Raw genomic sequence first — 16,546 nt, 5'->3', positions numbered from 1 at the left:
CGATGCTTGGTTTCATAAGGATGGTACATATACACATTGATTGCAAAAGGGCTATCCTTGAGGACATTCGCATCTTTTACTGTACGTACCAAGCTTGTTCATTGTAATATGAATTAGTACATAGCAGAGGTTATTACTCGAGAGTTGCAGCTCTCTTAATTCCTTCGTTATGGAGGCAACTGTTTACATCTGTCAGGCGTTCCACCTGGTCCCCCAAACTTCATGGCTTCTTTCATGGCACCTCCAGCAGTAAAATACATCAAACCATAACAAACAGAATCCAAAACCTTGTTCATCTTTCTATGGTCAGCATCAATCAGATTGTAGCTATCATTCACATATCGAATCCTCGTAAAGAAACCGAACACCCACCCCAGATCGCCAGGATACTTCCCACTCCCCATTGGCGGCCTATCCAGTTGCTGCAAGTAAGTACTTGTTGTCCCACCATATTTAACAACGTCTGCCCCCAGAGTTAAATAAGTAAAAATCTTCTTTGGCCAATATCCCACAGGTATGATTAAGTAGTTCATTTGAGTCACTAACCACCAGTTACCAGTCACATTATCCTACACCAGAAACAAAGACTCTTGATTCAGTTTTAAGTAGTAAGCATACCAGTTTGATGAATCTGAACTCTAATGCTAACTAGACTTCTGGCAGAAAGATGGCTTCCAATACTTATTCGTTCAGTATTCTACCATGTATCAAAATTCAAGAGGAAAGAACATTGAGCATTACCTGAAAAATTCCAATTTGTTCAATCATCATTGGGTGATCTAGATTAATCAGATAAGCTTGACCCAGGAATACAGAAGTATCTATTTGCACAAAACCTGGACACAGTAAATTGTAACAGCCGGTTGTCCGAAAATCATCAGCCTGTAAAATTTACAACTCAATTCATTTAGATCAAGGTTATTTCCATCAGCTGTGGTTACAAATAAGGAAAAAAGAAGGGAAAAGGAGTACTCAGATTCTTACTGTCCAATATGCAGTAAGTCTTGTATAATTGTCACCATATAAATTTGGATGCACCTGTGATTAACATTGAAGATATAATTATAAACATTAGCAAGTAAGAGTATTAATCTGCAAATCTTGTGTATGAGAGAGGCTTTACCGCCCAGCCAGCTTCAATGCTGTTTAAATCAGATGTAGGACCATTTTGTACCCACACATTAGCCCTACTGGATTGCATCTGCTTTACCACAGGATTGAATACTCCCATAATTGCTGCACCTCCACGATATGTCTTCTCACCTGGAGGTGTCGAAATTGTTGCAAACTGAAGAGTTTGGGCAATGGATTTCAGTCAGCCAATGAAAAGTTTTTAATCATATCAGTTGGGGAGTAGATAAGATTTAATTGAAATCAATAACGCACATATTTTACTCCACTGTTAATGTCATTTTGTGGGTGAATTGAAGGGTTAGCATGAATGGGTACTGTCCCTTTGGGGCAGCCATGGTCGTTGTTGACATCTGATCTTGAAAATGTAGCTCCTGGGAACTGAGGTATATTTGGCTTCGTCTAATAACATAAATATCAAATGTGTTAGTAATTTGCTTGAAGCTAGCACTTCAGGCAATATTACCCAGTAATAATAAACAAGGCTCGGAGGCAGAAGCAAGTACCTGAAGTTTGTGATGTCTAAGTTTCCGATGACTGAAAGCTGGTTGTTGGTATATATTCACACATTTGAAGGAATCGATGCCGTTTTGTTTGGCTTGTGAAAGAAATGGTGAAGAATGTATGAGAATTACTAGCAACAAGTACGAGGCCATAACAGTGAATGAGAATGGTTGTCGACAATCCTGCTCTGGGAACTCGGTCAATGTGGACGGACTTTGCTTGAGAGTGTGTAGTAGCAGTATTAATTAGCAACAAGCTTTGATAGATTTGCCTATCTAATCAAAGGTTAAGTCACAGATAGAATCAAATGTCAGAGAGAGAGAGAAGTCTTAATTAATACGCTAATTGTTTGTTTGTGAAATGCAAGGGGAGCTTAATTAATAGGAGTTTGACTGGGAGGACATTTAATGCTTTTTCTGAAGAAAGACACATTTCATGGCAAAGGGGTGGAAAGTTCAATAATCGTTCATGTAGTTATAGCAGAGGAACGACAGATTGGGGAAGTCAATTGATGATTTAGCAGCCACTTATCAATGCCATTCCCAAATGAAATATGTGGTTGCAAATCGGCAGAACTCTACAAACTTTTCCAGGCTACTACCATAGCTTTCAGGCTTTGGAAGGCTCCTTCCTTATGACCCATTTCCTCTTATGGTTGCCTGCAGGCTGCTGCTGCTGCTGATTACAAGGACGAAGAGCTCCTAATGCATGTCTCGTGTATTCTCAAAATGGTTTGCCTCTCCCTGGCAACTGCTCTTTCCATTATTTCTCCGCAATAGAAACTTTCTGCTCCTCTTTCAGGATCATTTTGTTTCCCTGTTTTGAGCTCTGTCACGGGACCTGAAGCTTCCTGTCCATATAAATATTTCCTGTAGTTATATTCAATGAAGTGAAGAAGATTGGTTTACATATTCTTTTGCGTGGATAGCGAGCATATGTTTTCAGGAATCTGAAACTTGTTCCATGTTTTCCTGAGTTGGACTTTCCATGCGAAACACATTCAGATGATTACAGAAAAGCTTGGTGATTTGTGGGTGTAAACACTTCCAGACATCCATTTGAAGCCCACAGAACTTGGGTCATAATGGGCCCCATATTGGGCTTTTTTATGATCATTTACCAGCCCCACTAATGGGCTCAAGTCATAAAGGCCCCTAGTTTGATAATTAATTGATTTGAGAGAACAACAATCAAAACTCTTTTTTTTTTTGGAGTTGCAGCACAGTCTTTTTCTCTGCTTTTAATGCTTGAGTTGGATAAAAGGGTGTTTGAATTCCGAATGATTTTACAAAAAAATTAGTTCTATGCTATTATTACTATTAAGCTATTGCTTAAGTTAAAAGAAAGAGAAAACCCATTTTGCTTTTAGGAGACATTTGGTACGAGGTAATGTGAGTGGTAAAATTATGACATAATGATCAAAAAAATTTCTAAACTATTTAAAAAAATTTAAATAAATTCTTATTCTTTTATTATATTTAATTAAGCTTCTATCTTTTATTTTGAGTCAAATAAACTCTTATAAATAATAATTGACTAATTATCATTAGTCAAAAAAGTTACTTATTGTTTTATACTCATTACATAGCACTGATGTGGAGGATGAAAAATATTTCATAGTCATGCTATCATGTCACATTAACATGTTACGTCATCAATAATTATAACATATCAACATACTATGTCAACGTCAGATGACATAGAATAACAAGTGACATTTTGATTAAGTCAACAATTAGTTGTAAGGATGTATTTGGCTTATCTTAAAAATATAAAAACTTATTTAATTCAAAATAGAAATACAAAGGTTTGATTGAAGGTAATAAAAGAATAAGGATTTATTGAATTTTTCTAAATAATTTAAGAGTTTTTTTTAGATATTATATCTAAAATTACTTTACAATGTTTGGCAAGAGAAAAAAAAATCAATATAATGTAACATTCCATTAAGCCTAGTAGAGAAAATCACCTTACCATAAAAAATCAGGGTACGTAATGTTACTTTTATCACTTGCTTGGCGAAGTAAAAAATATTGATTTACCATTATTTCTTGTAATCACGTTATATTGTAAAGCATCAAACGCACTTTAAGGTGATGAAACCACTAGGGATGGCAACGGGTCGGGTACACTATAATTTCGAGGTACCCGAACTCTAACCCTATTAAAAATTAACTACCCTAACCCGATTAACTATCCGAATCATTTAAAAATTACTACCCTAACCCTAACCCTAACCCTAATACATTCCTACTACCCTATAATTACCTTAACCCTGTTTAAATATCCAATTAAATAAAAACATTATTAAAATTTTCTTCATTGGTACCCAATTATCCAATTAACTTTTCTAATATGATAACTCCTCTTTATATTTATATGTTATAAGTTTATATAAACAAATGTATATATACTGTAATTAATAATTTTATTAGTTATAATTTTTGTAATGTTAATACAAAATAAAAAGTAAATATATTTATATTTAAAGTACATATATATACACACACGCATATATAAAAAATATTTTAATATATAAAATAGTAATTATATTTCTTATAAATTAATACAATATATAAACTATATATATTAAAAGATATTACTAGTTAATTAATAATAATAGTTTCATGAATTAATTTAATTAATTATAAAGATTTCTTCTTAATTTCATGAAATTAAAAAAAAACATTTAGGTTCCAAAACTATTCTAATCTCAAAAGCTTTCTTTAAGTATATATATTATAATATTATATAAATAATGATATATATATTATAATTAATAATTTTATAAGTCATAATTTTTGTAATGTTAACACAAAATAGAAAGTAAATATTGTATATTAAAAGTATATATATAATAGTAATTATATTTCTTTATAATATGATATAATATTCAAATTATTTAAACATAATTAACAATCTAATAATTTTTTAATTTAAATATATTAATGTCATCATATTAATAATTAGAGTAATCATACTTTTCATATATTTGTTAGTTTTTAACAAAAAAAATTGCTTGTAAAGTTTATAGAAATTGTAAATTTTTAATTTAATTATTAAAATAATAATAAAAATGTTCATAAATAATAATCGAGTTCAGGTAACGGGTATCCAAGGGGTGGTACTCGAACCCTACTCGAATCCAATTGGGGTAGTAAAATCACTACTCGAACCCTTTTATAGAGTACTCTAACCCGGTGTAACCGGGTAGGGTACCCGCGGGTACCCTATAATGGAGTACCCGTTGACATCCCTAGAAACCACGGGAGCAATTAAGACTTGAGATTAAAGCATTTAAAACCCTTTCAAATGAGTTAAATGCTGCCGACTATTTTGAACCAAAAACCTTATGAGATTCGATGTATTCAAATTCAAAAAAAGGTTCTTTGAAAAGTGGGGAAAAAAGGGTGTAGCTTATAAATCAAACAATCTTTTGCTAGAAGAGATGGAAAACTCAACTTCAAAGTGGCAAGAGAAGACAAGAACAAATCATGATTTGGGCTGCACCAAACGTGCAATGAGGTCTCATAAAAAGGCATCATGTGAGATGATGTTTTGTGAAAAGAAAAAATGTCTCAAAATGATTGTTGCTCCCCACCCATTCCCGGAGAGAAAGGGGGTCTCCCTCACCTTTCTTCAGACAAAGAGAAAAGATTCAATCCCATGGTCGACCTAATGAATGATCAGGCAGTCTTAATTAAGGCCTAACACATGGAAGAACTAAATTTTCCTCTTCTAAAGAAGAATAAGGGCTACCAAGAGACCACATTTGTACTCACAACTACACTCTTTGCATATGCATCTATTTACACGAGGGATGAAGCATGCATTGGTGGGGTAGACAGGGAAACAATGGATCAGATTGAAAATGGAGGAAAAACAAAAGTGGAGTAGGGAGCTACCATGATTGGGATTGCTTGCTACTTTTTGCCCTCTCATTCAATACAATATCATGGATTTCTACTTTCTAGTGTACGCATACCTTCTCAAGCCTTTTAATGACAGGTGGTGAGAGATTTTAATGCCATATATACAACTTAATTCTTGAAGCTAAAATGAAAAAGTAATAGTAAGATTATTAATTATATAATGAGGAAAAGAGGAGAACCACCCTGTCATTCAGTGAGTGAATGATGATAATTTAAGGCAAACAACTTGCGCCTTAAGCCTCACTGAATTTTCATTACCAAGACTTTGCTGCCTCAATTGTCAAAAGGCTGAGAAATTAATTAGTTATAAATAATGAACTTTGGGTGCAGCAAATTATTTTTAAATCTAAGGTTTAAACTCTAAAACAACTCTTTTTGAATTAAATTAATTTTTCACTTTTTATTATATTCAAATGAATTTTTAAATTTTGATTTAGTTTTAAACAATTTCTTAACTTTAACGGAAATTTAATCGTCGTTAGACTCGACATTAAGTGGTTTTTTTACTCACGTAATATATGATCGATGAGTTGACATGATCACAAGACAATTGAGGTAATCTAGTGTGTATTTTATATGTAAAATTAGTAGATAGTTGATACCATGTGCAATGCATGGGCCAGGTAGTTTTCATGACTTCATTTGAAATGAGCACGCCTCCTAAGCCAATCTTGAATGATAAAAAAGTACCATTCTTTTTCACAGGCAAGACAAATTTTTATTGTAATCTAGAGCAATTAAGGACAAAGTTTCCAAACATAGTGGGATATGCCAGAACCATGACCAAAGGACCAACAATGGAACAAAGACAACCCCGACAGGAATCAAGTGCCAGATCGAATAACACTCCCGAGAGCTTGCCAAGGTCTGAACAGCAATATATAAAACAAAAACATCAAAGACATATGGCTCAAGTTATGAAGGTTTCCAAGGTCAAGATATATTTTACTTGTTGTAAATATATATATATATATATATATATATATATATATATGTATGTATGTATGTATGTATAAAAGGAAAAGCCAAAAGAGGCATTGCAATCATGACAATTGAAAAATGAATGATATCCAGCTAATTAGTTCTTCTAGATGCCAACCATTTGATAGTGAAATGGGACCATGATCCATTGCACGTGCACCATGCACATCTGATGATAACAGAATAAAATTAAAACCAAGCTCTCCTCTTTTATTCGGGTTTTGCCTCCACCAGGGGTCCGTACGCATATCCAATGGGGGAACTCATAGCTGCAAAAAGCCTAGAAATGTGTTCTGAATTGAGGCAAAGAGAGTTGAACAGTAGCAAGTGTTTTTGGTCGGATGTCTGGTGCAAACATCCCTATCAAACACCGTTTAGAGCACCAAAAGAGAAAACCCAATCAAAAGGTTTTGAAAGTTTTGTTCTCTTTAAGCTTGCATAAAGGGTTGAAACCCACCAACCAAATGGACCCTCTTTGCTCTTCCTTTAGGGAACCCTGGTTCCATTTTTATACTTGTCCAATACTTTCACTACTCCTGGGTCTAGTGTTCATATAGGTTGGACAAAAAAAATAAAGGGTCTTTAGGTATTGGAGGGCCTGGTTACAATGGAGAATTTGGTCGCATCTATGCCCTTGGAAGAATGTTTGCCATTTTGGAAGTAAATTATAGTTTTAGACTTTATGGGTGTAGGGGAGGAGAGGGGTTAGGTGAGCCTCAGTGCCCTTTAATTTTTATTTCAATTACTACTAATATCTAAGGATAATGATACAATATATATCTACATATTATATCATTTTAATATTTTTTTGTTGACTTAAGGTAACATGGATGAACATGTAGAAACATGAGAGATTCAAATTCAACTCTTTAAATAAAGGATATATACTTTAAGTTTTATCTATTTCTTAAGCTATTAAAATTAAGTCTAAATTGTGTCATATAATCAAAATCTCATATGCAATTTGTTAGGCCCTATGTTAGGGTTCACACTAACTCTGTGAAGTATTGTCTAATTTAATTCGCTAGCCTCATAATTTTGTCTTTGTAAAGTATTGCCTACTTTAACTTGCTGGCTTCATAATTTTTTTTCATAAAAAGCACTTTACAAGTTAAAAGTGGTATGAATCTTTAAATATCCAATATCACTCTAATACACAGTCAATATGAGATTCATGAGACATCCTCCCTTGACTTCTCTTTAAGAATTTCCTTTCAATGTGGGATTTATAACTCTACCGTTGGAAGCATATCTCTTTAATGTGGGATGCACATGATTCCACGCTAAGATCCTGACATCTTGCAAGGTACTGAGATGCATACATAATCTAATAATGTCATTTTCCTTTTTCTAGTAAAAAGATGTAAAAACATTCTTATTACTTGCAACGAATATATTATTAGATTAAAACCAAAGTTAATTTTGCATTAAAAATTAAACAGCCACAATTACCATTATACCAATTTGCCACATATCTGTATTATCTCCGACATGCATGTTTTCTTTTGTATCAATTTGTCAAATTACTTGCCATATAATTAATTTAAAAGGAAATAAATCCAGATCACGATCCAAAGCTTTAACTATTTGCCTTTTTCAGATTTCATAACTACAACAAAGAATCCTGGTGGATTTGGTTTAAACACATAAATCCGGCCCTTAGGGAGACAGACAAAATTGTATAAAAGGAAAATTGTTGCAAGGGATCATATCAAGCAAAAATGGTTGGTCTCTTCCCCCTCCTCTTGTTATCTCTCTTGCTAGGGCTAGGACTCCATTTCCTTCTACAAGTTTTTGCAAAACAAGAGCCTGCAAACTTGCCCCATGGGAGTATGGGGTGGCCTTTGTGTGGGGAGACTCTTGGTTTCCTTAAGCCTCACAGATCAAACTCCATGGGAAACTTCTTGCAAGAACATTGCTCTAGGTATGTAACGAGAATAGTTAAGCAAGAATCACTATCATCATTGTCATTTTCATTTTTTGAGAGTCTTTTACCTTCAAGTATTATATTTCTTGGCTGCTAAGTAGCCTTGCCTAGTTATTGTACAATTAATCATAGTCTTGTTTCATATCTGATTGGCTGAACTGCCTTTCAAATATTTAATTAATAACACTCGAAATGTTCCATTGCTGCAAGGCAGGTACGGAAGAGTGTTCAAATCTCATCTGTTTGGTTCCCCAACAGTAGTTTCCTGCGACCATGAGCTTAACTGGTTTGTTCTTCAGAATGAAGAGAAGTTTTTTCGGGTCAGTTACCCCAAGGCCATGCATGGCATTCTTGGCAAGTTCTCTTTGCTTATTGTTTCTGGGGATGTTCACAAAAAGCTACGAAATGTTGGGGCCAGCTTCATCAGTGCCTCTAAATCAAAGCCGAACTTCGCTAATTGTGTCGAAAAGATGTCAATCTCGATGATGAATTCATGGAAAAATTGTAAACAAATTGGCTTCTATAAAGAAGTGAAAAAGGTGGGAGATCGAAGACTGTGAATCTTTTGTTTCAGCCTCATGCATGTTCAAATCCACCATTGATCTTGCTTTCTCCTATGCAGTTCACACTCAACCTTATGTTGAAGCATCTCTTGAGTATTGAACCAGAGGAGCCACTGGCCGTCAAGATCCTGGAAGATTTTCTAACTTACATGAAAGGTTTTGTGTCTTTGCCAGTATACATCCCTGGAACACCTTACGCCAGTGCGGTGAAGGTACTGACATAAAGAAAATTTCAGCAACTGAACTTAGGCTATGCTATGCTTCAAGTTCTCTGATTCTAACATCTATGGCTACCTTTTTCACTATCTTTTGCAGGCTAGAGCAAGGCTTTCGGCAACTGTTAGAGAGATTATAAAAGAAAGGAAAAAGGAGAAGTTGGGGCTTGAAGAAGGAGATTTCTTGGATATAATTTTGTCAAAAGGTAGTTTGAGTGATGAAGAAACAGTTAGCATTGTGTTGGACATTTTGCTTGGAGGCTATGAAACAACAGCAACACTGATGGCCTTGATTGTCTACTTTCTTGCCCATGCTCCAGATGCTATAGAAAAATTAAAGGTAACTCTCTCTCTCTCTCTCTCTCTCTCTCTCTCTCCATGCATGCATAAATAATTGCTAAAGTTTTTCTTTTTTTGTTTTAATTTTTTTTCTAACAATTATAACCAGCAAGAACATAATGCAATAAGGAACAGCAAAGAGGATGGAGAACCCTTGAGCTGGGAAGATTACCAGAAAATGGAATTCACCTGCAATGTAAGAAAGTAGTAAGAATTACCAATTTTTGTCTACAAGGTATCAAAGGAAACTTAATGGTTTTTTGTGTCTAGGTTGTTTATGAAGCAATGAGGTGTGGGAATGTGGTCAAATTTGTGCACAGGATAGCTCTTCAAGATGTCAAATTCAAAGGTTCATTTTTTTTCTTCATTTTTGTTTACTTTTCATGTTGATTTTTACTGTTTTCTATTGGGTTTTGGTTCCTAGCGGTATTAATTCTCACATTTTGAAGATGAATCTTGTCATTCATTGCAGGATATTTCATTCCCTCGGGATGGAAGGTTCTTCCTGTCTTCACAGCAGCTCACTTTGATCCATCTCTTCATGAAAATCCTTTGGAGTTTAATCCTTGGAGATGGACTGTACGTATCCCCTTGTCTCAAAAGCTCCTCAAATGAATGTCGACATGCATGCTAGCTATCATGCATGTTACATGTATAGCAAATAAATCCATTCCTTGAGCAGCTCAATACAGGATGAAAGGGTCATATATAGAAAAAAGGACAAAAAGAAATGAATGAAAAAGAGACCAAGGCAATAGCTAGCCATGATACCTTGCTTGACACACACACACACATGTATATATATATATATATATATATATATATATAAAGGCCGGCATTAGCCCACAAAAACAATGTTATTTTGTTTGTTTTTTCTTCCTCTTCTGTAATCCAATGGTCGGGGCCATATTTTGCACAGGATAAAGCAACAAGCAAAAAGGTGATGCCATTTGGTGGTGGTCCTCGGCTATGTCCAGGGGCTGAGCTTGCTAAAGTAGAGATTGCATTCTTCCTTCATCATCTTGTCCTGAATTATAGGTAAAATTTCAGCATCAAAGTCCCCATTACATATAATAATGGGATACATTGATTAATTATACATGTGTCAAATGGTCGGGATAATTGATCCTGCAAAGGCCATTGCATCCCACTCAGGAACCAGCACAATAATTAGCTTTCATGTTTTCTTTAAGTCATCTGAAAATTTTCTATTTAACCTTGCTAGGCAGCAGCATAGACTTTAGTCTACACCCTACTGTTTTGGGTTTGGGATTTGTATCTTAATGGACAATATTTTCTTCACCAGGTGGAAAACAATGGCAGATGATTTCCCTCTTGCTTACCCCTATGTGGAGTTCAGGAGAGGCTTGCTTTTGGAGATTGAGCCAGTAGAAGCTATGCTGGAAAAGAAACCTAATTGTACTACTTGAGTATAAACACAATAATAAGATACATACTACTCTTTTATGAAATTAATATTTGTTTATATCCATTGGAAGAATGGTAAATTCAGGTGTAAAGTTCAGTGGTATGGAAAGCCTTTGTTTCCCATTGGTGCCTCAGCCAAGTTATGTACATGATGTTGTCATGGATAAATTTCTTTGAAGAAATTAAAAATCAAAGAAAATGCATGTGTTTATGTAGGTTGAGGATCAATCTCTTAAACTAGTGCAACAACAACAACAATAATAATAATAATAATAATACAGTATCAAAATTCGAAAATGTCGTATATGAATTGTGACGATAAGTGAATTTAACAGTAATAAAGAAAAACTTACTCCAATAAGATAAGGATTGCACCAAAATATTAATTTCCCGTACCCATTGCAAGGAATAAGAATTGGATTGTGAAAATGCGAATTTTCAATAAATTCAATGGTCAAATCATATTTTAATTTGTAATTTTTATTTCAAATATAAAAATCATCAAATTATCTTTCAATATCTATATTTAATGTAAAAATATTTTTATAAATAATATTAGCCTTAAGGTTCTTAACAAATATCTTTATACCGGGGGATTGTTGATCAAGCAAAATTTGGGAGGCACAAATGAAAACACAAACAAATCCAAAGCCGCTTTATGTAATAACTTTTGTAAGTAGAACGTAATGAGAAATAAGTTAGTAAGGAGACCCTTATTAGCAAAAAACGAAAAACTCTTTTCTTGTCTAATAGGTTTTCTCGAAGGTTAAAGCCGATCAGTTTTTCTCCTTCACTGAACTTCCACCTCTGCCCTCCGATTGGATTCTCTCTCGACTTTCCGGTGAGCTCACCCGCATATAATCTTTACTAATTCTAACCGCTGCTTTGGTTTTTTGTTTTGCTTCAAATTTATTCAGATTTTAGCTTTTCCCATTCTTTTTTAGGTCAAAGATTCAATTCATTTGAAGAAAAAAAGAAAAATGTCGAAGTCGGTGGTCGAAATGCCTCCAAAGGGCGGGTTTAGCTTCGATCTTTGTAAAAGAAATGAGATGCTTTCAAAGAAAGGTGTCAATCCGCCGTCCTTTCGTAAAACGGGTACCACAATTGTTGGCTTGATCTTCCAGGTACTAAGTATGAGGGAAATTGAATTCTGGGTTTCAATCTTTTTTCTTATTTTACCAAGATAAATGTGTTTTTATCTGATTTTAGCATATAATTTAGAATTCAATCTGGGTTTTAATATCTGTTTTCTTATTTTACGAATAGAAATGGTCTCTTTTAGCTGTAGTTAGTGTATTAATTAGATACTCATGCGGGTTTTTGATTGGTTAGTAATGGGAACTTTTAACTCTTGTTTGGCGGTTTTAATTGTTGATTTTTAGATTAAAGAGTCGAAGAAGGGATGTATTATGCTGATGAAAGAATGCTATAGACATAGAGAAGTTGAATTAGAGTGTTGTCGGTCGTTACCCAGTTGTTGGTTCTTCCAAGTGGGTTTATTTGAAGGTGAATTTGGAAATAGTTGGTTATAGTCCTAGGCTTTAGGATTTTGCTGAAGTGGCCACTTTGTGATTTCAATTTGTGCTCTTGTGCTTGTAGCTTAAGCTTTGTATCATAGCAACAAATGATGGGCCCTACAAAAGTGAACTAGAGAAACTAATTATGGGATTAAATTTTGTTGGAATGTTTTACCAATGTGATTGGCTTGTTGGGTGATTTTATTTTAAACGGTGGTCATGGTTCTTTGTGGGTTATATTGTTGATTAGTAGTTCATAGGACAGAAGCAGAGATTGTTATTGTTGGTTAATCTCTGCTGCAGAACTTATAAAGACCAAAATAGAGTCGGCACCATATTATTGTCAACTTCTCATCTGCTTTTCTTCATCTTCAAACATGTGGAAGATAGATATGCAGAAATTTGCAGCTTATCTGTCCTAATTTGTTTTGCATAACTAGGCTATCCTGTCCAGCTTAGTTCTGATGCTATTTATGTGATGCCATTATTCTCACTTGAATTTTTGTATAGGATGGCGTTATTCTTGGGGCAGACACAAGAGCAACTGAAGGACCTATAGTTTGTGATAAGAATTGTGAGAAAATTCATTACATGGCACCAAATATTTACTGTTGTGGAGCTGGAACTGCTGCTGATACAGAGGCAGTAACTGGTACTTTCTGAAATTGGTGTTGAATATGGTTCTGCAAACATCAGTAATTCTTTTGCAATTGAATGCTTAACACCTAGGTTTTAAACTGTTACATTCACTTTCTCATGTTACTATAGCTAACCATTTGTTGTGGTGTTATACATATCCCCAGACATGGTCAGTTCACAGCTTCAATTACACCGCTATCATACTGGTAGAGAGTCGAGGGTTGTTACAGCATTGACCCTTCTCAAGAGGCACCTTTTCAAGTAAAGTTTCTCTTTTTGATATTCTTTGGCTGACAACATACCTCTACATAATCTATAGAGAATATGTGATTCTAACTGCTTGGCAATTTGTCCAGCTACCAAGGCTATGTCTCGGCTGCTTTGGTACTTGGTGGGGTTGATGTCACTGGGCCTCATTTGCATACTGTGAGTTTTTTTCAACTGTTTGGCACTTCAAAACGACAGTAGCTTTTTTTTCTTCTGTATTAGTTTGATTTCTTATCACTGAAATGGTGATTCTGTAGATATACCCTCATGGATCAACCGACACATTGCCATTTGCTACAATGGGTTCTGGTTCTCTTGCAGCAATGGCTGTATTTGAATCAAAATACAGAGAAGTCCTTACTGTAAGTTCACCTATTTCCATTCTTGCAATATTTTGATGCTGTATTTGAATCAAAATACAGAGAGGCCTTACTGTAAGTTCACCTATTTCCATTCTTGCAATATTTTGAAGCTTGAAACATAGACTACCTTAACATGTTTTACAAATATGATTTGGTTTGGATGTAAAATCTTTTGCGACATGTGTCTTCCATGTAAAATAAAATTTTTTATGCATACACAGTGTAAAAGTAAAATAAATCAGTGTTATTCAATATGCAGCAACTACACCTATTTTTGGTTCATAGAATCTGGGTCACTGACTTTCCTCTTTGCAGAGAGATGAAGGAATAGCACTTGTCACTGAGGCTATATGCTCTGGTATCTTCAATGACCTAGGAAGTGGAAGCAATGTTGATATTTGTGTAATTACCAAGGTTTGTTGTTACTCCCTAGCCACTTTAGGAACGGACATCCTATGTTCATGTTGATGCAAATTTCTCATTTTAATGAATTGTGCCTCAGGCTGGCAAGGAATACTTGAGGAACCATCTACAACCTAATCCTCGCACTTACACCAGCTCCAAGGGCTATTCTTTTCCCAAGAAGACAGGTTAGTCATATGCTTTACAATTTCAACCCATTTTTACTATATATATATATATATATATTGATTTCTATGCGTTTTCACTTTCTGTAAAAGAACAAGAAGAAGAAAAAAAGCTATGTTTCTTTTAGCAAAGGTCTGGATGTAGCATGATTGAACTAGGCAACCAGCATGTTTGGTCAACATGAAATGGCAGAGAATTTAAATGTCAGCAAGGCTGTGCATTGGTCTAATAGCTGTTTTAAGCAACTAGGCATGGAAATTACTCCTTAACTCTGCATTGTTTTTATCTTGAAACAACATTACTTATTATTTTCCAAGTTACTGTTGTAGGTTGTTTCATTTCCTTTTTCTTGTCTTTAATTTCTATGGTTGCAGAGGTCCTCTTGACAAAAATCACACCATTGAAAGAGAAAGTGGAGATCATTGAAGGAGGAGATGCGATGGAAGAGTGAAACTATTGAACTGTTATCGGATCAGATTTGTAGCCGCACTTGTTCTCTGTTAAAGAACTGTTTTTCTTCTGCAATTGTTATATGTCACCTAAGATTTTGTTGGTTAATCTTATGAGGTGTTTTAAACAATTTAGTAATGATATGATTCACATGGAATTATCTTTCCATCACCATTTCTTTTTTATCTTTGCTAGTCTCAGACCAGCTAATATATGGTAAGTCTTATCCTATTATCTCATAAATCCAATGCTTTGTTCTATTCCAGTGACCTCCTTAGTTGAAAATCAAAAGATCAAATCTGGATTCTTTAGTGCTACTATTAGTTTTCATTTCCCTGTTGCCTGCTTTATGGATAGCCATGTTGGCATGTTATCCTCTGTCATGGGTTTCCCTCTAGAGAATCTTCTAGGGGAGGAAGGGTTGTTGTAGAGAAGGCAGGAAGCTTCGGTCAGCAGAAAGGAGTAGTTGATTTTGACAACGAGATATAAAGTAAAAGAGGCAAAATGGATTGGGACTGAATTGGATCAAAGCACACGGCAACTACTTAAAGAGGCGTGGCTTGGTGGGCTATTCATCAACCCTAGCTTGAAGAAGTTGACCTTTAGAATGTGGACAAAGATGCCTTGGAGGGCAAGGCCCCTTTGCCTTTAATGCCATTGGTAATATAACTTCATACGCTTGCATTTGACCTAAAAGAAAACAGGCAATTGGGAGCATTCTTGCATCTTCCTATTGTTTGATACATGGTGACTTAATTTAAGTTGAATTGAGGTTGATGAGGAATTTTAGGTTGATTTTAAACTTTTTGGACCTTAATACTTGAACCTTTAAGCTGTTTTTTAACTGGCTTTGCATCTTTGAACTTTTTTTCACTTTAAGCTGGTTGAGCTCGAACCATTGCGCGGGCCTTTCTCTAGGACCAAACAAAATCTTCTTATCTGAGCACCCCTAGGTTATCTATGATTCAAGATCTTCATAGATGTTCATCACACATTTATAGGAAAATTCATGTGCTATCCTTTTGCATGAATTTGAATCTAAAGCTTCCCACATTCTAACATACATTGTAAACATAAAGTATAATATTTAAAAATAAATTAAATAAATTTTATTCCCAATTAAATCTTTATATTTTTGCTCTGAAGTCAAATAAACTTTTAGGATTTTAATAATTGATTTAGTCAAAATGTAACTTGCCATTTTATATATTACATGACACTAATGTGGTATGCTGACTTGTCATAATGGATGATTACGTGAGTATAAAATAACAAATGACATTTTGATTAAGGTCAATTAATCAACTATTAGTTTTAAAAGTTTGCTTAACCCAAAATAAAAATATAAGAAGTTGACTAGATGTAATAAAAAAATAAAAAATTTATTTAAATTTTTTAAACATAATTTAAAGATTTTTTTAGTATTATGCTGAAATATAAATTTTATGCATGAGATCTAAAATTAGCATGCACATTAAAAGTATCATTAGACTTTTTTTTCAAATGTATGTAATTTTCTTTCTTCCTATTTATTTATTTATTTTTCCATAAAAGGTTTAATGTGCCAAATCCAAATGAATAAATGTGAACATGCTTATCCATGTTCCATGATCACAAAATCTAAATTAAAATAAAAAGAAAAAAGAAGAAGCACAAGGTGGGATGAAGATAGATAAAGCAAGCAAACCCAAACTAAAACAACC

General features: G+C 34.4%; 3 protein-coding genes across 3 annotated transcripts; 2 read left to right on the top strand and 1 right to left on the bottom strand.

Annotated features, from left to right (window-relative positions):
* Positions 1 to 57: 57 nt before the first annotated feature.
* Positions 58 to 1,892, bottom strand: LOC18600876 (protein neprosin-like). Its single transcript, XM_007031595.3, has 6 exons — positions 1,638 to 1,892; positions 1,387 to 1,533; positions 1,124 to 1,288; positions 985 to 1,038; positions 742 to 882; positions 58 to 569 (listed from the first exon to the last, which is right to left on the bottom strand). Exons 1-6 carry the CDS (start codon positions 1,785 to 1,787, stop codon positions 168 to 170), a joined length of 1,059 nt encoding a protein of 352 aa, XP_007031657.1. The 5' UTR covers positions 1,788 to 1,892; the 3' UTR covers positions 58 to 167.
* Positions 1,893 to 8,262: 6,370 nt separating this feature from the next.
* Positions 8,263 to 11,127, top strand: CYP724A1 (cytochrome P450, family 724, subfamily A, polypeptide 1). The gene is made up of 9 exons (XM_007031594.3): positions 8,263 to 8,472; positions 8,690 to 9,014; positions 9,098 to 9,250; positions 9,354 to 9,593; positions 9,702 to 9,788; positions 9,863 to 9,941; positions 10,065 to 10,171; positions 10,512 to 10,630; positions 10,899 to 11,127. The coding sequence occupies exons 1-9, from the start codon at positions 8,270 to 8,272 to the stop codon at positions 11,020 to 11,022; spliced, it is 1,437 nt and encodes a 478-aa protein (XP_007031656.2). The 5' UTR covers positions 8,263 to 8,269; the 3' UTR covers positions 11,023 to 11,127.
* Positions 11,128 to 11,736: 609 nt separating this feature from the next.
* On the top strand, positions 11,737 to 15,014 carry LOC18600874 (proteasome subunit beta type-7-A). The gene is made up of 9 exons (XM_007031593.3): positions 11,737 to 11,861; positions 11,965 to 12,144; positions 13,048 to 13,189; positions 13,341 to 13,437; positions 13,533 to 13,602; positions 13,701 to 13,805; positions 14,121 to 14,219; positions 14,308 to 14,395; positions 14,768 to 15,014. The coding sequence occupies exons 2-9, from the start codon at positions 12,001 to 12,003 to the stop codon at positions 14,842 to 14,844; spliced, it is 822 nt and encodes a 273-aa protein (XP_007031655.2). The 5' UTR covers positions 11,737 to 11,861; positions 11,965 to 12,000; the 3' UTR covers positions 14,845 to 15,014.
* Positions 15,015 to 16,546: the final 1,532 nt, after the last annotated feature.

This window comes from Theobroma cacao, chromosome 4, assembly GCF_053813885.1.
Source record: "Theobroma cacao isolate CCN51 chromosome 4, ASM5381388v1, whole genome shotgun sequence".
NCBI lineage: Eukaryota > Viridiplantae > Streptophyta > Magnoliopsida > Malvales > Malvaceae > Theobroma > Theobroma cacao.
The sequence above is the reverse complement of the archived record's forward strand: the minus strand, read 5'-3'. Positions and strand labels throughout refer to the sequence as shown.